We start from the raw sequence: 19,030 nt of genomic DNA, 5'->3' as shown, positions 1-19,030 counted from the left end.
CAGACTGCTGAGCTGTAGTTAAATGCTAAGTCACAAGGCTGTTTCTGGTTCTGCAAAGTCTCTTAGCCTCTCATTCCTAGCAACTCTTTGCACCCTTCTGAGTGCATTGACCTATCAAAGCACTTTCAATCTGTCTTTACTTTGCAGAAGCTGTACCGAAGAGAAATCAAACCGCCCTTCAAGCCTGCAGTAGGCCAGCCTGATGATACTTTTTATTTTGACACAGAATTTACATCACGTACACCAAAAGGTTTGTATGAATTCATGCAGCCAAAGCTTTCTGTGTGAAATAATACTGTACAGATTATTACGGGATTGCCTATGCCATTAGCACGAGGTTTGCCTCCTCCTAGTGCTGCCAGCTTCAGGTAGTGGCAGCAGCGAGGAGTCCTAGCTGTAGATATGCAAAGTGTTACTGGTAAGCTCGGAGCTGCGTGGTATGGCTTTTGTCTGGAATAACCTAAAGAGCAGCCGTAGCTTCTGGGGAGCAAGGGGAAAGCTTCTGCTTCTGCAGGGCCAGCCCTTCTTAAGTTTTCTTTTAAATCCTGTTGCAGATTCCCCAGGCATCCCCCCTAGTGCGGGGGCCCATCAGCTCTTCCGAGGCTTCAGTTTTGTGGCGACAGGCTTGATGGAGGATGGCAAGGTGAAACCTGCCCAGCCCCCTCTGCACTCAGTGGTACAGGTAAAAAGTGGGGCAGAGGAACAGCTGTGCTGAAGCTGCAGTAACTCTCCGGAGTACTCCAGAGGGGGGTTGCAGGACCCGTGTGCTGTTTGGAGCAGGGCTGAAGGAAAGCCTGAGACAGTGTTATTCTGTTTTGGATTCTTGCATCCTGTTGTTCTTTCTTTTCTGTTGACTGTCATGGGCAAAGGTCAGCAGGGCACTTCGAGTCTGTTTGCTTTCCTCTCTCCAGGCGGACCCATGCTAGCGGGAGGTCTGTGCAAATGCTCGCAGGTTGAAAGGTGCCACAAAAATGCACCAGGCTAGATGCAGATAGCGTTAGCCTACTGACCTATATTTGCCTTGTTCTCTTCTCCTCCCTCTTCCCAGCAGGGAGGAGAAGCTGTGGGATGTAGCAGACAGCAGTCTGTCAGGTTGCTCTGTGTTGCACAAACTGTTCCCTGAACTCTCCCAGCTCATCTGCTCTCCACTCTCCTGTTGCAGCAACTGCACGGCAAGAATGTCCAGTTCAACGACGGCTACGTGGTGAAGGAGGCAATTGGTGTTGGCTCCTACTCAGTGTGTAAACGCTGCATTCATAAAGCAACCAACATGGAGTACGCAGTCAAGGTCTGAGATTCACACTCTGAACTGAACTCCCCTGTTAGATTTCTGCTGATCCCCACGATGACCAAAATAATACCAAAGAATAAAATTGATTTCCCTGCTTGTATGGGGCCTAAATGTACAATTCTTGTGCTGTATAACTGCACAAGCTTTCTTATCTAGAAATAGTGGGGAAACAGTGTTCTCCTCTCTCACGGAGGGAGGACAGCATTTTGCCGTTCTGTGCAAAGCTTGCTGTGGCTACGCCAGATCTTTACAGATAAGTTAGACACAAAACTTTGGGGTTTGGGAACACAAAACCATTGAAGCAACTGGGGGATTTCTTGAGCTTATGGCTGCAGAGGGCAGGGGACAGGGAATGGATGTAGTATTGTATGCCTGCAGCTCTCTAAACGTTCAGCTGCTTTGCTGTGTCCTGGCCGCTTCCCCATCCAGTTCTGGCTAATGCTTGTCCGTATTCTTGCAGGTTATTGACAAGAGCAAGCGAGACCCTTCCGAGGAAATCGAAATCCTCCTGCGATATGGGCAGCATCCCAACATCATTACCTTGAAAGACGTGAGTGTAACTTGAATGACTTCTTGTGTATATGTTTATGAAGTGCAGACTGGTGTGCGGGGGTCAGAATGCAGCTCCAGCACGGGCAGCCCAATGGCACTGCTCCCCGTATCACTTTGGGGTGGGGAAGCTTCCACGCAGTACAGATCCCAGCTCTGCACTGTGGGCTTCTGTCTGCTTCTTGGTGGTAGAAATATAAAAAGGAAGCTTGGGAAGCGGTTTTTGATTAACCCCCTCCATATTTGCTTTGGTAGGTTTATGATGATGGGAAGTATGTGTATCTGGTGACTGAGCTGATGAGAGGAGGGGAGCTGCTGGATAAAATCCTCAGACAGAAGTTTTTCTCAGAGAGGGAGGCCAGTTCGGTCCTGCACACGATCTGTAAAACGGTGGAATATCTGCATTCTCAAGGGGTGAGTATGGTTACATCTGTTTTCCTAGGCAGCTGCCGGGCATTGCACTGCACTTCCTCTCCTCCAGGGAGTAACTGTGCCTGTCAGGACTATTGTTTCTTGTGTTGCTGTCTTGGCAAGCCAGATGTGGGGCCAGAGCAGGGGCTGAGTATCTTGATGCAGCTTCAAACCCTTGTTTTCTTGGGGTATGAGAATGGCGCTTTCTTTTCTCCACAGGTAGTTCACAGGGACTTGAAACCCAGCAATATTCTCTATGTGGATGAGTCAGGGAACCCTGAGAGCATTCGCATTTGTGACTTTGGCTTTGCCAAGCAGCTGAGGGCTGAGAACGGCCTTCTCATGACTCCTTGTTATACTGCAAACTTTGTGGCACCCGAGGTAAGCAACTTACGGACTTGAGACTTCGGTAGCTGTCACTTCCCTCCCTGAGACTGTTCTCACTCTGCACAGATAGGTCTAACTCATGCCTGTTTTGGCATATTTTGTATTAGGATAGGTAATTACAGAAATAACAGCACTTGTAGTACTGAACAAATATGCAACTCCAGTGCAGTTGCAGTGCCGTCCTCCAACTTGCGCTGTCCTTACCTCTGCAGCTGCTGGGGGCTTTGCTTAGGGCAGTGAGACTTAAAAATCTAGTGATTTTGTAGGCTGCTTCTCTTCCTGACTAACTGACCTGTTAAAAGTGGCGGGGTTATTTTCCCTTCATCTGTCTTGGTGCGGAAGAAAGAAAAAGCTGAGAAGCAATGAACATACATGCAGTGTCACCACATGGGAACTGCTTTCCCACTTGTCATTTTGATGTGGCTGGGGGGTTTCCTCTGTTCCATGAAGCCAAAGTCTGATTTGAATGGTGACCTTTAGTCCCTGACTTTGCTCTTCAGTAGGGCTTTAGAAGCTTTGCATACAGACTACACGCAGGGGTCATGCCGCTCCTTGCAAGCTGATATGAGCTCAACGACAAGAACTAAACACTTTTTTTCTCCGTTGCTTACTCTTTCCAGGTACTAAAGCGGCAAGGCTACGATGAGGGCTGTGACATCTGGAGCCTGGGAGTTCTCCTTTACACAATGCTTGCAGGGTAAGTGCCTCCATCGTGTTGGAAGGCAACAACGGGGACAGCGATCCCCTTGCCCTGAGCTGTGCTCCGCTGTGTTAGTTGGACCTCTCCTCGTGGGTTACTGCTACCCGGAGTCGCTCCCCGGCCTGGATACGGGGCAGTAACTCACACGCTCGTTCTCTTCTCTCCTCAGCTGCACTCCATTTGCAAACGGGCCCAGTGACACTCCAGAAGAGATCCTGACCCGAATAGGCGGGGGGAAGTTCTCTGTCAGTGGAGGCAACTGGGACACTATTTCTGACATGTCCAAGGCACGGTTTGATATTCAGCTGCATCGCATTAAGGGGTTGGGGTCAAGCACAGCCAGTTACTGTGAGGCGAATTCAAAGCAGGATGGGGAGGGAGGGCAGAAGAGAGAGGAGAAAGGCAGCAGCGTAGCTTCTACCCCATACACGGCTTCCCCATTAACAGCTCAGCAGTGTGCCTCTGCCTGCTTTGTTCTAGCTCTGGTTGTGAATATTTGCATGCAGCACCAACCTCGTGCTTGAGCCATGCTGGGTTTGTTGCTGTGTTATACCTCCCAGGCCCACTGAGAACATATTTTATGCAAAAGGGGATTGATGTCTGGGGTCCTTAAACTTGGCCTCTGAATTTAAATCCTAATTTGGGAACAGGTGGGTGGTATTTTTTTCCTTTAAAGTATGAAGTCTTCTAAAGTCTAACTTTCCAAACGATGCCTTTAGGATCTGGTATCAAAGATGCTTCACGTAGATCCTCACCAGCGCCTAACAGCCAAACAGGTCCTGCAGCATCCGTGGATAACTCAGAAGGACAGCTTACCCCAGAGCCAGCTGAATCACCAAGACCTTCAGCTTGTAAAGGTACAAAAGCTGCACTGGGTTCCTAGTATGCCTTGGGCTCTTTGGAAAGCAGTTGTCCTGCTAAAACCTTGGTGATAGTATTGTGGGCAGAGCAGGGTGGAAGGTTGTAGAGCTCTGGGCCAGGAGAAGCAATACGGATGTTTTTTGGCAGGAAAGTTTAGGAAGAAGGTTCTTTAACTGCATGTCAATAAGGGAGGGAGATTTAAAGGAAAAAGAAATGCTGCTGGCTTTGTTTGGGGGTGTGGCTACTCTGCTCCCTCATCTTGTAAAGCCTCTTCAGCACCTGAATGACTTCTCATGCCTTCTCTCCAAGGGGGCGATGGCTGCCACGTACTCTGCACTGAACAGCTCCAAGCCAAGCCCCCAGCTGAAGCCTATCGAATCTTCCATTCTGGCACAGAGGCGGGTAAAGAAACTTCCTTCCACCACACTGTGAAAGCGGGGCAGTCTGCAGCAGCGCGGTGCAGTGCAGTCACCAGACTTTGCACGACCTACTGAGGACGGGGGGCAGGAAACTGGGCAGTCAGTGCCTGCAAAGGAGCTCCCTCGAGGACTTTTTCTCAAATCCACATCAAGGCCAAGTGCCTTCCGCCCCGAAAGACTTGTTCCTCCTTGTGTGGACTGATCTTTGCTGAGAGAACTTCACTGTAAAACTTTTTTGAAGTGTAAATTGTCAATTTTTAAAGACATCCATCTGTGTATATGAGAACTAGAATGTATAACTGATGTCAAGTGGCACTAAAAAGCAGCTCTGATTCACCCGTTCCCGTGTAGGGCCAGATATTTGTTGTAGCTACATCATTTCTTGGAATTGATCTGTTTCAACGCCAATGCAGCTGGAAGACTGCAGAATGTTTGGGTTTTTAGGCTTTGGGTTTTTCCTCCCTTGAAACTCTGGATGCCCTTCCCAAAGTCAAACTTGCAGACTCCTAGCCAGCAGCACTTGTGTTTGTAAGGACCTTCCCCCCCTTCACCTCACTGTGCGTGTTCAGAGTGTAAGGTCGGTTTTCAGACTCGGTTTCTTCCTTTTCCTTCCGCCCTCCCCTGGGCCACACAGCAGTTCTCTGAACAAAATAAACCCCGTGTTTTCCAGACCCTCCTGTAGATGCTCAGATCGCCGGAATACCTGCTAGGTTTGGCTCGTCCCTTCCCCCTGCCCTCCCGTCTTCATGTGAGCTCGTCCCAGGGCTCCCTGGGGATCCTGGCACCCAGGCAGGTGTGGACAACAACAAACCTTCTCCACAGCAAAGCTGGGGCTTTGGGCTGGCTCTTACCATTGCTGGTTTTCCTTTCACTCTGCAGGAATCTGTGAAACAAACCATCCTTTTTTTAATTTAACTTTCTTCTACAGCTGGTAACTCAGGGTTTCTTTCTGAATTGTACAATAAACGTGTCATTCAGTCGACGTTACTTTACTGACTGACTTTTAGCTGCAGAAAAAGCGACCCCAGCCCTTTCCCCCTGTCACATGGGGATAACGACTCTTGGCTACCTCTTGGGAGAGCTGCAAAGCTTTTTCATCTGGCCCTGTGATGAGAAAACCAGCAGTACTGTAGTAGGGCTGCGTGTTATGCCACCTTCCCTCAGGTGTAGTGTGTCACTTTGCAGCGGGAAATAACTAGGATTAATTGTGAAATAATGCAGTAATCAACATGAAAGGTGGCAGGATGTGGGCTGTGGAGGGGAGCTTCTCTCAGGACATTTTAATGTTCATAGAAACCAATGCCTGGAGGTAAACTGTTCTAGAAACGTATTCCAGACCCGTTCTCACTTGCAGGGAATTGCTAGAGCTCTCCTGGCTCGGTGGTGGCCGTTCCTCGGGAGGAGCAGGAGAGCTGCGGAGAGTGCAAGTGCTCAAGAACGCGACTGAAGTCAGTAAATGTTCTCATATGAATTTCTCCTGCTTTTGCCTGGTCATATAACGAGAGGGGAAACTTGCTTGTTGCTTTGTCCTTTTGCTTAGTCCTAGTTGACTCTAAAATGGAGAATTCAAAAAAAAATTCTACAGCTCTCTTCCTCCTCCTCTACCCTTACCCAGGCAGGTCCTGTTTTACTCTCTGGAGTAGCCAGTGAGAGGCTGAAATAGGGATTGTTTCAATATTTATTCCAAGTGCTGTCCTAGTGCCCAGTGCCTCTGAGAGGAGAAGGCCAGCGTCAGTGCGTGCTCCGTCCTCTCACCGGGATTGCCGCAGCCCCCAGCAGAGCTGGATTTAATGCTTTAAGGCTGGATCGATGGCCTTGACCTGCCTGTGCTAGGTTGCCTCTACTGTGCTTCGGGAGTCAGCAAAGATAAACTGATGGAGTGGCATCTGTTGTAGCAGAGATGTTTGCTCTAATACGCCCAGTGGTTTCCTTGCGGCAGAGGGGCTCGTCTGGGATAACGGGACGTTGTGCTGAAGGCAGCAGAGCCCCGGCTGCGCACGTTGCCTTCCCTTACAGTACCTGCTCCTGGCACGGTGCTCGTAGTGCTGCCAGTGAACCTGCCTGACGTTTACCACTGCGTGCTGACTCGCGCCAGTGACAGCAAACGTTGGGTACCTGAAACGAGCGCAGTCGTCATAAACGGCTTTGTGTGGAGCCCGGGTCAGTCCCTGTGGGCGCTGCTGGGGCTGAAGCAGACACCGCAGGAACTTTTCGGGCTGTTTTCTGCCTTGTGCTTCAAGGGCCGGTCTGAAGCAGTCGGATGGCAGCGCTGGTCAGGATGGGCTTAAACCAAATGTTCCCCGTGCTGGAACGGCAGCCTGCATGTTTGTGGGGAACCGTACGTGTCTGAAAACCAGCCAGGAACAACGCTGCACCCTGGGCGTAATCCTCCCTGCGGTGGTGCTGCTGGGGCCAGCTGGGGCCAGCTCCACGGTGTTTAGGAGACCGGGTGCAGGGGTGCTGAGCTCTGCAGTCGGAGCCAGCCGTCCCCTGGGCCCGCCGGCACCGCAGAGAGCAGCGACTGCGAAGGGCTGCACCCTGCTTTCCGGGCTGTTTTTAGCCAAGTTGTTACAAGTGATCCTTCCGTAAGTTAAGAACTAAGTTTTGATTTTAAGTTCCAAATCAACAAAGTGCTGTTACTTTTTTAATTCCAGTGCTCAATAAAAATGGACTTGTTGATCTTTCTGTGTACGAGAACTGTAGGTATTTGTAGGGGTCAGCTGGGCCCCCTTTGTGGTTTTCTCCTGACAGTATTAAACCTTCCCCAACATACAGTTGGGACCAACTGCTGTCATCTTAATTGAGATTCCGTTACTTGGGGTGCAAGTGGGGCCTGTGCTGAGCTGGGGCTCTTAAACCTGTTGGGGAGAAGCCAGCAGATGCCTTGGAGAAGACCAAAGGGCTGCTCTCACAAGAGTTTGAGGCCATTCAGCTCAAACGTGGGTCAAGGAGGATGCACAGGCCACCTTCCTTCTCAGTTTGAAAAGGGACAGAAATGTGTTTAATTTTCACACGCAGAGAAATCTTTAGAAGGAAAACTGCTTGTGTTATTTCAGGTGTTTAACAGGCAACTTGACCTTTAAGATATCATCCTATACGTCTATATGAAGGCTCAAGGGAGCAGAAATCCCAGAATCCAGCCTCTGATCGCTGAGTCTACCTGGAAATATCGTGTTAATCCGCAGACAAGGAGCCTGGAAATAATACTGAGCATCTCTCTTTGTATGAATCCAGCTTTTGTATAAGAAAGGTTAAGCCTTCTGATTTGGGGGCATAAATCAGCAATGCTTTCTGTTGTAAAAGAGGTTGACCCAGCTGAGAGGCTGTTTTCCTTCTTCCCACTGTGTAAAGTAGTCGTGCCTTCTTCTTAATGACATGGTACTGACCTCTGTCAAATTAAACAGAGCATAAATAAATGTACTTTGGCCTGATAAATACTCCCATCATGAGTACTCGGGCTGTCTTGAAAACTGAAGGCCAGTAACTTTCTCAGCAATCGTCCTTTTTTTCCCTGAGTGAAATTTCACCGAGCAACTGATCTGCATTTTAAGCGTCAGTCTGGCCGATGCAAATATCCTCTTCAAGTCCCCACCTCCAGATTAGTTCACGTAATTCTAACTTTCTCCTGCGTCTTTTGCTGTCTGTAGATGGGTGAGACGCAAGCCTGGGGACGGCGCAGCTGGTGGCCTCTGTAGTGCCACCACCTCCTAGCAGCAGCCCCTGCCGCCTTCCCAGAAAAGCAGGGGCTTCGGAAACGCTCGGTGACTGCCGGCGTGTGTGACGGTACGTGGGGCGGATGCTGTGCTTTCATGTAATATTCAACAATTTAATCCCCTTTTAAAGCAAAGACAACATTTAAAGTATATCAAGGTCTTCTTTTGCAAGTACACAGGGGGCTCTGAATAAAACCTTCATTCATGCTATACAAGCTGGAGGTCCACTGCCACTCCATTTTCTTGCCTCTGGTTATTAAAACATCAAGCTGTCTGACTACTTAAGCTCAGCTAACTTGCTGCCTTCCTCCTTTTGTGCTACACTGGAACACCTGCCATTAATACTAATTCTACTCCGGAGAGAAACTCCCTTTCAGATATGCTTGTCTGAAAATAAATTGACATGTAAAAGGTCTCTTTTGTCAAGAAGTGCATGTAAAGTGCTGGGGTAAGAAGCTGATCGCTTACAAAAGGAGCCACCGACTCTTTAAATTATGAGTGTGAAGGGGGTTATAAATGTTAAATATGGGGGGTGATGTTGTAAATGGGCCGACGTGATACGACTAGAGAAGAATCACATAGCTGCGTCCTCTGGTTGTTATTAGACTTTAAGATTTGGGGTGTTTTTTTTGCCTAAACCTGTGGCAGTAAAAGCGCTGCATTGTCTCGGGGTGAATAGCTGGACTCCGTAGGAGCCCATTTGGAGAAAACTTTTTTTTTTTAAAGAGAAAGTATTATTAAGAACACCTCCCTGCTTTTTAAGACACGTGACAAAAACTAAGAGCATTGGTGATGAGTACTTTGATTTAGATGTTTAATGAACTCCAAGGCTCTGCTGTTTCTCCTGGGACAAAAATTTGTACCCCTTTCAGTTAAGAAGCAGCAGAAGAACCCTTGGGTAGTGTTTATTCTGCCATACAGGCAGCAGCGTGAGACAGCAAAAGGTAAATATTTTCATTCCTGACGAAAAGAAAGGTTTTCTTTGTGTTCCTCACACCCTGGGGAGTTTATGGCTCTCTATTAAGAAAACATTTTGAAGTATGTTCTTTGGGTCAGGCTTGGGAGTGGAAGGATGCTGCTTCAAAACCTGCTTTGATACTGACAAGCGGCGTCCGCGGTGGCGATGGGAGAGCGTCGCGCTGTGCGAGCGTCCTGCCGAAGCGTTCCAAGCACAGGCAAAGCTGTGAGCACCTCCGGGATCCCAGGGCCGCCGACGAGGGTTCAAGTCCCGTGGCGTGGGCCTGGCTTTCAGCTGCTGCTCGTTGGCTTCCTAGGTCTTCTAGCGAAGAAATGTTTCACTTCGTAATTAAGAACAAGCCGAAATGTGTTCAGGGTTGAAAGAACAAAAGTGAAATGTGCCAATTACCCAAACCCTTCTAGCTGAGCTGGTGTCACTTCTGGTTTATCAAACAAGCACAGACTCTTGTGTGATGAGTAGCTCCTATGCTGTCTTACTTTTAAACAGCAGATGGTGTTAGAAACCTGTAACAGGTGGAACCTCTTCAGTTTTATGTGAGAGATCAGAAGTAACAGCAATTTCTCATTTCCCTAGGGGTAGTTCCTTCAGGAGATAAACAGCAAAAGCTGGCCATGGACTTGGATATTTGTAGAGAAGGAAAAACTTCTAAATCACACGTGTTCATATGAAAGAAAGCAATTCTGGCCTCACTTACTCTGGTTACACTAAAAGGAACCTGGCAGTGTTCTTCATAATTCTCTGTTAGCACCTCTAAAAGAGAGGTGTAGCAGGGGGAATGAGCTGTGTTTGCTGGTGTGCCTCAAAATCCTGCTCCAATCTGCCGTAGTCGATTGGTTTCTTGTATATGATAATAGCACTTCACAAGCTTAAAGTGTTTTATAAACATTTAATTACTGCAGCATTTGACTCAAAGCCAGAAATCTCTCATTCATCTGCATCTTGCAAGGTCTGTGAAAATGATATTCAAATTACAGAATTACAACAAGGGTTGAGTTCAAACTTCACTTACAGAAGCCTCCGTTAGCTGAGATTTGTGAGCATCGCCTGTCTTCGCTTCCAGATTCGCAAAGCGAATTCCTTCCTCGGCAGTGGAAACGGTAAAATGTTTTTGCATGCCTACGGATTTGAGGACTTGTGAGCACCCCAGGACAGGGAGCTGTATTTAATCTGGGAGAACACTGTGCTAACATCCCCTCGGCCCGTGCTGTGCGAACTTCTGAGGCAGGCAAGGACTTTTACATCCAGATGAGAGCCCTGTTGGATGCCCAGTCCCCGTAGCGTCCTCTGCTGTCCTAAGCAGTAGGAAAATGATTATTTGTTAAGAGTCGCTCTTAATCACCAAACCACTTGCAGTTGTAACGGGGCTTCTCCACCCCAGCCCTACTTTTTAAAGAAGGTGGAGAGAGGCAGGCTTACAGGACGGTTTTCCGCTGCCCCAAGCCTGCCCTGCTCCATGGATCTGAGCCTGCTGGGAACATGCAGGCATAATGGGCTTTGTGACACCGAGTACAAGCAGCGCTAGAGGTAAGAGCTTGGGTTGGATGAGTAACTCCCACCTAACCGTCTGCCTCTTCCACAGCTCCCCTTTCTGTACAGCAGGCTCTTAAGGGCAGACTTGGTGTGCCGTATAGAAACCTCTTCCTTTCCATGAGAAAGGGAGATGTCGGCGGGCCACGCGCGTGCTCTCTTGGATGCGAAGGCTTGCTGCTGGGCAGGGCAGGGGGCCCAGCTCAGACATGGTTTCCTTGCCAGAAACGGTAATTCTGACGACGTATTTTGAGCGGCACTTCAATAAATGCCATTGCTGGCAATCAGACCCTTCCGGCTGAGACAGATCACTCGTTTCAAGGCCCCGATCGCGCTCTCTTGGGTGAGTTTGGGCACACGAGAGAGCAGCTCGCGAGGAGGAACAGGAGCGGAGCAGGGCAGGGAGCTCCGCTGGTGCTTCATTAAAGCCGGCTTTTCTCCTCGCGGCAGCGCGATTTCACCGGGCCCGCCTCCCAGATCCAGCTGCCGGGCTCCAACGCTCTGATCTGTGCATGGGGTGCGCTGCTAATTAGGGAGGCAATTCCCATGGATACCGGGAAGGATTGTCTGTGCCGGCAAAAGTGATCCCAGCTGGGGAAGCGGGGAAGGAAAACGCATTGAAATATTCGGGAAGAAACTTCAAAAGTTTCTGGAGCTGTAGGTGGAAAACATTTCTGGCATTACTGCATCCCAACGTGTAAATCATCATTGTTTTAAACCTAAGGTGCAGGCTGTTTCCACGCCGGTTTACAGGAGTTCACCCACGTCATTGGTTCCTTTGGCTGCTGGAGCATTTACCCGCAGGGCGGAGCTGAATTTGCCCCCTCGTTACCTGCACCCACTCGGGACCGTGCCCTCACCCCTGCTCTTGTACCCGCAGGGTGCCCTCTGCTCGGACGCGCAGCACGGGAAGGATCTTTCCAGAAAATGGCAAACAGTTTTTGTTTCCATGAAGGCAACACCCTGGGCGAGGCAACGCGCTCTCCGGGGAAGGCACGCGCTGGCGGGCTGGTAATTCTGGTTCCCTCAGCAGCGCGGCGCCGGTGTGCGCGGCTTCGGTACCTCCCCGGCCTTTGTGCCTCATCCTCCTGAAATGCACGGATTTAAATAACTTATTTCTGTGTGAATTCATATTTGAAGGGTCTGTTCAAGGAAAAAGAGCGCTCCCTGGTAAAAACAGAGGGGGGAATACCTAGTCAAGTAGCGCCCGGATGTGGAAAAAGAAACAAATATGGTTTAAAATTATTTTGTAATTGTTCAGCTGCAAGGCCTTATGTTCCACTTGCAGTGGGGGTAAAAAACTACTTTTTATTTAAATAAATAATAAAAGGTATTGTTGAAGTTTTTTTGGTTTGGAGATTTTTTTGGGAACATCCTCACCAATGGTTGTAACTCGGATGTATTTTGCTAAGTGCTCTCCGGCAGAAGCTCAGGTACTTCTCAAGCCGTTTCTAGCTTGCACAAACACAGAACGAGAGAGGCAGGCAGACTGTTAGGTCGGATTTCCATCCCTTTCTCATCCAGGGCACCTGCTCCCCTCTCCCTCCCCCTCCGAGTCCTCCCAGCTGTCTGTCTGTCTCATTTATGTCAATTAGAGATTCAATGCTGCCTGATTTAATTGGCCTGACTTTCCCCTCTAATAGAAGCCCCACGAAGGCAGGGCGTGCAGGCAGCTCTCTGCGGGCTGCCTGCCTGGGGATGGAGCCCGTCCCGCGGTCGGGCCTCGTTTGCAGAACACAATAACCTGCTTGTTGCTATCAGCTGCGATGGAAAGGTTGGTGACCCCCTAGCAGGGACGGGACCTGCGCGATGACGTTATCTGGAAGCTCGGTTAAGGAATTTGGGCAGCCGCTTGCTCGCTGTGGGGAGGCTGAGGCTGAGCTCTGCCACCCGAGGCAGCCTTCCCCTGCTCGGAGGCTGCCTCTGTGGGTGGCAGCTGCGAAGCTTTCACCCGCTGTGTCTGGAGGTGTCCTCCCCGAGCAAGGCTGCCCGAGAGCCACGTTTTGGGGCTCTGCAGGGAGTAAAAGCCTCTCGAGCAAAGTTTTCGCCGCCCCTCTGCTCCCCCTCCAACAACCGAATCGCAGGAACCAGGCCTGACCTACTTCTTCTCCCTGGCTCCTCGCTTGCGTTTCCCTGACAAATTACGAGGCCCTTCATCTCCCGGCAGAAATGTGAGTTTCCCAAGTAGCTGGCCCACAGAGGCATAAATATTAAACAGCAACAGTACCATCTAGTGACTTTGACTCACGGAGAGCATCAGTTAAGATGGGGACAAGGAAATCGGTGCATTAAGGAGTCCGAGCAAAGCCCCAGATGTGCAGACGAGGTCTTATCTCTGGGTTCATTTGGATATAGGAAACCAACCGTGCTGGTGCCGCACCAGCCTCTCGCTCGATGTGACGCTTCCTTGGGAGACAATCCCGTTTTTAGCCTACTGACTCCCCGCTGAACCCAGCCCTGACCCACGCTCCCTCTGCTGGTAACGAACTAATTTATTTAACGCGTTCACAACTTCGCGCACACCCCCACGCGCACACAACAGCAAATCCTGGCAGAAGCACGCGATGAAATTTAGGGCTGCGGCGATTTCTCGGTCCTGGCGAACGTGCACCTTTTGGCTCTGATGAGCCAGGAGTGAAATCCTGAATTGGATGCATAAACCAAATAGACACGGTTCCATTACTGCATCAAAAACAGGCCTAAAACTGAGCAGAAAGGGTACACGAGCTTAAAAGGCCCACTCCAAGCAGATCTGAAATTACATCCTCTCCTTCACAGCTGAAGGGAGGAAATCAAATTAGAGCGTTTCTTTCTCCATCAGAGGACACCAGTCCTGCTGCGGCCGTGTTACGCCGCGCCGTCGTTCAAGGCGCGCAGGAGCTCTCCCTGGGGGGCTTCTGCGTGACCAGGGCATCGCTCCGGGTCGCCGCGTTGCCCACGGGCTCTGGGGTGCTCTGTGCTGGAGGGCACAACCCTCCTCGGCTGGTTTGCAGCGGGTGTGTGGGCACTGCCTCTTTCCCGGTCGGAGGCCGTTGTTACACGCACCAAATGCAGGGGATGGAGGAAAGGTGACACAAGAACACAGTGCTGCTGAACTTAAATGCTAAAACATGACAGCAAACCTATTAAATGCCGTTGGTACTTGCAGAAGAAATTGCTTTGCCACCTAATCAAACGTGTCCCCTCTTTGCTATCAAGAGCACGGCGCTGCCCTAAGTCCACTCAGCCTGGCTCATGGGCTGATGGGTGCCTGACAATTTTCTGGTTTCAATTTAAACAGAAAACTAAATTAGCAAATTAATTGTTTGCCGTGTTTTTCCTTGGTCCCCATCAGCTGCCGCAGGACCAGCAGCCAATCCAGGGAACCCTCTCGCAGTCCCGAGCAGAAGGTGGAGCTCTGCACCGGGTCCTGCTATCTACCAAGTGTCAGTCATGTTAATTTTAAATTACTTTTGTACAGCTTGGTGTCAAAACGATTAAAGCATGAAAAGAAAAACTGAACTGGAGAGAGGGAAGGGTGGGGGGGAGAGAGAATGAATAATTTACCTTGCGTTTACAGCAAGGACACTTAGATTTCTTTAACTCCTCAACTCTGCGAAGCCTGAAACTTTTCTTTCCTCAGCTCAAACTGCTTACGACTCCGCCTGAGCAGGTGCTCTGGATCCTCGCCGTCTGCAGGGAGGCAGTAACTGCTCGCAGCACAAAGCCGTGATAATATCTGAGTTTTTTCCCAGGTAAGGCTTTTCTCTGCGCCGCGCTCACCATTTGTTGCAGTCGCCAGCACGAACCCACCCACCCACACGCAGACCTTTCCTCCCCTTACCGGTCCGCGCCCAGCTCCATTTTCTCCAGAACTTGAGCACACCGTGCTAGATAATCACACGCTCAAAAAACAGAGAAACGCACAATCAGACCCAGCCTTAAAACTGCAAGAACAAGAACCTCAAAACAGCATCTTGCGTAGGATCACAGCGTAATGGCCCTGGAGCTCACCGCGTCGGTTCGCCCAACTAAGCTGTGTGCCTTGTGAAAACTTTGGCTTTCTGGGCAAAGACTGCTTTTTTAAGACTGCCCTTCTAAGTTCCATCTGCGATTTCTTTCTCTTTCCAGTTACTGAATGCTATAATCAGTGGTCCTTGAAATATCCTACTAAATCTGGTGAGGCCATAGGAACAGCAAAAAGCTTTGTAAAGAGGGCAACGTGGCACCACCTGAAAATGTAAAGCAAGACAAGTTTAGCTACTTCTGTCAGTTTTTGTCTTCAGCTTATACATAGGAGCATTTTCTATTCATATTTCTTTAAAAATGGGGTATATTTATTTTGAATTATTTTGTCTTGAGGGACTACAAATTGCAACGAGGTGTCTTTGATGGAAGATCACTAGCAGGGTGACAGAGCTGCCTGGGAAATAAGAGGGGCTGGATGCTCCAGCGTAATGTATCCTGCAGGATATGTGTGGGCTTGAATCGATTTGTCAAATTTGAGCAAAGAAAACAATTTTGCTAATGGGTGTTTTCTGAAAAAAAGAGCGTGTTGTCTCGGCAGTTTGTGTTCTGACTTGTGCTGTCTTCTCGCCACCCATCCTTGGCAGGCGCAGAGAGGAGGCACCGGTGTCTTCTCCCTGCACCTCGCTCCTGCGTTGTGAGCCCGACAGCCTTGCCAGCTCCCAACAGCTCGTGCGACGGGTTGAAAAGCACGCTTGAGATTTCCTCCTCCAAAACTACTCGCCCGACTTCTCTAACGTGTTTGCTTTGGCTCGGTAATCCCCCTTTCCCTCAACCCTCGTGGCTTCGGTTCTGTGGCCCGCAGGGCAGGCTCCGCTCGGAAGGTGGGGAAGGCAAACGGGCACCCCTGGAACAAACGAAGCTGCCCCCTCCCTGCTGCCCCATTTTTGTGCTGCTGCACGTGGAGTGTGGAAATCGCGGGGTCTGCGCAGTTTAGGAGCTGTGACTGGGCTGCAGTGTTGCACTGCATGGGATTTCGCTTAAGCATGCAGGCATGGAAATGTTTCTCTCATTAATAGCGGGATTCCCTTCACATGGCAATGTTTCTTCAGCTGCTGACTCACAAATAAATCATCTAACTGACTTTTTTTTCCCTTTCCCATTTGGGAAGCTCCTGTAAACTTCCCTTATCCTCTGCCAGAGGCCTAGCAGGAGGCTTGAAAAATGAAGAGCAGTACATTTTGGTAATGTCACCTCCTGCAGTGCATTTTGGTAATGTCACCTCAGATGTGCCATGGGGGGAGTACCGAGCATCGCGACCTCCAGTCTGACTACCACAGCTTTCCCTCTTTAATATGTGCTTGGTGCGAGAGCAGCAGCTATATAAAACTAACACCTTTTTTACTAGATGCTGCTAGTCCAGCCTCAGTGATGTCTGCTCACTTGTGCAGCTTCTTAAATAAAAAACACTGTCAGCATTAAAAATACAGGTATAAAAACTGCGCCTGATACAGTAATTATTTAAAATATAAGCACAAGTCTCAAACATGTTATCTTTTTTTTTTTTTTCCCTAATCAGCAAGGCTGCCCCTCTACCTGGCACTGGAGAGCTGTGTGAGGGCACGAGAGGGACGTGCAGTGGATTTATTATCAACAGTGCTGTTGTATCGCATCCAACTGCAAAACCTATCAGGTATGAAACAGTTTCAAATCCTAAATTGTCTGCTGGCCCGGCAGTTAGCATCATTAATTGAACAGAGTTCAGCCCGCATAAATAATGGATACAGACTCACTCACAGAACCGGGAACTTTGCAGGGCGTACGCTGCCGCCTCGCAGTCGTGCTGCGGGTTGTCCTGTTGGGACGAAGGTGCAGGAGACGCGTTATCACTCGCACGGCGCTCGGGAATCACCAAAAACACTCAAGGGGTTAACAAGAGTGGTCAATGCTGATTTCCCTAAAAAACATAAGACAATAACTTAGACTAGGGCACCAAAAAGGACGTTTAGGAATACAGCACTTTTCCTCAGTTAAGAGCTCGTGAAATCAGGGCGATGCGGGCTTTTTTTCTTCCTCTCCAACACTTGCATTTCCTGCCGTTGGACAGTAAGAATTTGAGTTCTGCATTTCAATGCGTTGGGGTTTTTTTAGGCTTTTGATAATCCTCAGATGATAATTTAAACTATCTACCAAGCAAAGTAAGGCTTTTCAGTCCAGACCACTGAATCAATTCTTTGTTAGTAGACACTTCATCCCCTTGAAGTATCCAGGAAGATTTATTCTAATGAGACATGTAGACAAAGTGACATTTTCCCATCTCCTGCTAGCTAAACACAAAATCGCAATTACTCCAAAACAACTAAGATCAGAAGCCGGTGCGCTATTGGCTTTTCAATAGCGGCTGTTTATTAGCTTTCCCCAGGACCTGCCTTTTTTATTGAGGGGAAAAGGATCTGGAAACAATCGATTCTCGGCGAAAAGTTTTTCTGAGGGAGTTGTTTTTAATTTGCTGACTTGCTCCAAAGAAAGCCGTCTGTGTGCAAATTCGCAGATCTGCCGATGAGTAATCAGGAAGCTTTTGTGTTTTAATATTTTGATGGTAGAAGGAAAGTAGCACAAGACTGACAGAATAAATACATATATTTACAGGACATTCTGTATCGATTGGAGTACAAAGACCAAAATAATAAAAGTGTAACAAAGACAGCAACCAACTAAAAGCCAGATGCTGGAGGCGACCTGAGGCCTAAAACAAAGCACAGATCATCAGTAATTGGTGCTGGAGGAGCTTAAAGTCAAGAGATGTTTCTCTCTTTGTCCTGAAAATTCTCAAGAGCTGGAGGCTGGTGTTTCCAGCACCCCGTGAACGACACAATTTAGAGTTATAACTGATGAACAAGACAGAAACTTCAAAGAGATCAGCAGGTCGAGGACAACCAGGCCTTCTTAACCCGACACCCTCGATTTACATTTGGATTTTATGTTTGTAAATGAAGCCACATACAAATTTAGGGATCGGTGATAAGGAAATGGAAGCTTATGAAAGGTGTCGGGCATCTCGCATCAGGAAATTTCTATGGAAATGCTTGATTGCTAACAGGATTTACGGGTATCTACTTGCTATAATTAATCTTTCTCTTCCACATAATTTCATTACATGTTGCCTGTTTTTACTGAGTACAGTCCCAACATCCCTGAAACCCACGGGTTCAGTGGAGGAAGGGTTTTTTAATGTCTTAGGAGTTGCATTGCAACAGCAGAGAGGCTCAACAACTCCGCGTTTCAGGGGTGGAGAGCTCCAGGGACTGGCAGAGCTGGAGAGAAGGGCTCGTAAAAGGCAACAGGCTTGAGGAGACAGAGGAAGGAAGGTCTTTAACTGTTAGGCTGAATCACTAAAGCCCGTATCTAATGAACCATACGGTATTTACTGATGCTGCGTGTCCTTGTCTATTACAGACATTTATCAGCAGGCTTGCTCCCCCTTCCCGTTTTCCAACTTCATGTCTTTGTGGTTTGCACGCGTGATGCATTTTCAGTCTTGTCTTGTTAAATAACACAAGTAGTGAGGTGCAGACCCCAAGCCCTCTCAACTTGCAGGTATCCTTTAGCTGAATAAAGGGGCAGCATTTTAGCCCTTTAGAGTCGCTGTTGTTGGGAATCCTAGGGTCATTGGGGTTGGAAAAGCCCTCCAAGATCATCTGGTCTAAGCGTCCCCCTACCACCACCACCACCCACTGACCATGTCCCCAAGCCCCACGTCCAACCTCCCCTTGAACACCCCCAGGGATGGTGACTCCACCACCTCCCTGGGCAACCCGTCCCAACGCCTGACCGCTCTTTCTGAGGAGAAATGTCTCCTCATTTCCAGCCTGAACCTCCCCTGGCACAACTTGAGGCCATTCCCTCTGGTCCTATCCCTGGTTACCTGTGAGAAGAGGCCGACCCCAGCTCCCCACACCTCCCTTTCAGGCAGCTGCAGAGAGCAACGAGCTCTGCCCTGAGCCTCCCCTTCCCCAGACCAAACCCCCCCGGTTCCCTCAGCGAAGGGGAGAGCCGTGCACCCACCCCGGGGCAGGAGGAGGCCAGCCTGTAGGCTCAGGAGCGGCAGCCCGGCTGCTCCCCGGGACCGGGGGCTCGGTGCTGCCCGTGCCGGGGGGGGCCCAGCGCTGCCCCTTCCCCCCGCTGCCACGCCGCCAGCGGGGACGGAGCCCGGCAGCCCCGCTGCTTCCAGCCCGGCGGAGCGGCAGG

The 19,030-nt window shown here is 49.4% G+C and overlaps 1 protein-coding gene and 1 long non-coding RNA gene across 7 annotated transcripts in view; one reads left to right on the top strand and one right to left on the bottom strand.

The window, feature by feature from the left end:
- The window catches only part of RPS6KA1 (ribosomal protein S6 kinase A1), a 41,159-nt gene extending 35,549 nt beyond the window's left edge, over positions 1-5,610 (top strand). For all 6 annotated transcript variants that reach the window (XM_083810521.1, XM_083810518.1, XM_083810519.1 and 3 more), the window contains 10 exons: positions 148-250; positions 555-682; positions 1,163-1,288; positions 1,752-1,841; positions 2,096-2,254; positions 2,471-2,632; positions 3,259-3,335; positions 3,508-3,625; positions 4,058-4,195; positions 4,509-5,610. In XM_083810521.1, coding sequence (XP_083666647.1) covers positions 148-250; positions 555-682; positions 1,163-1,288; positions 1,752-1,841; positions 2,096-2,254; positions 2,471-2,632; positions 3,259-3,335; positions 3,508-3,625; positions 4,058-4,195; positions 4,509-4,631 — 1,224 coding nt within the window. In that variant the 3' untranslated portion in view covers positions 4,632-5,610. The remainder of the gene's footprint in view (positions 1-147; positions 251-554; positions 683-1,162; positions 1,289-1,751; positions 1,842-2,095; positions 2,255-2,470; positions 2,633-3,258; positions 3,336-3,507; positions 3,626-4,057; positions 4,196-4,508) is intronic.
- Positions 5,611-10,827: 5,217 nt separating this feature from the next.
- On the bottom strand, positions 10,828-18,984 carry LOC310886228. Its single transcript, XR_014575248.1, has 4 exons — positions 18,848-18,984; positions 16,576-16,739; positions 14,384-15,048; positions 10,828-11,925 (listed from the first exon to the last, which is right to left on the bottom strand). It is a non-coding gene; the product is annotated as an uncharacterized lncRNA (long non-coding RNA).
- Positions 18,985-19,030: the final 46 nt, after the last annotated feature.

Source organism: Anser anser (genome assembly GCF_964211835.1).
Source record: "Anser anser genome assembly, chromosome: 24".
NCBI lineage: Eukaryota > Metazoa > Chordata > Aves > Anseriformes > Anatidae > Anser > Anser anser.
This window is presented reverse-complemented; position numbering and strand designations above follow the sequence as displayed.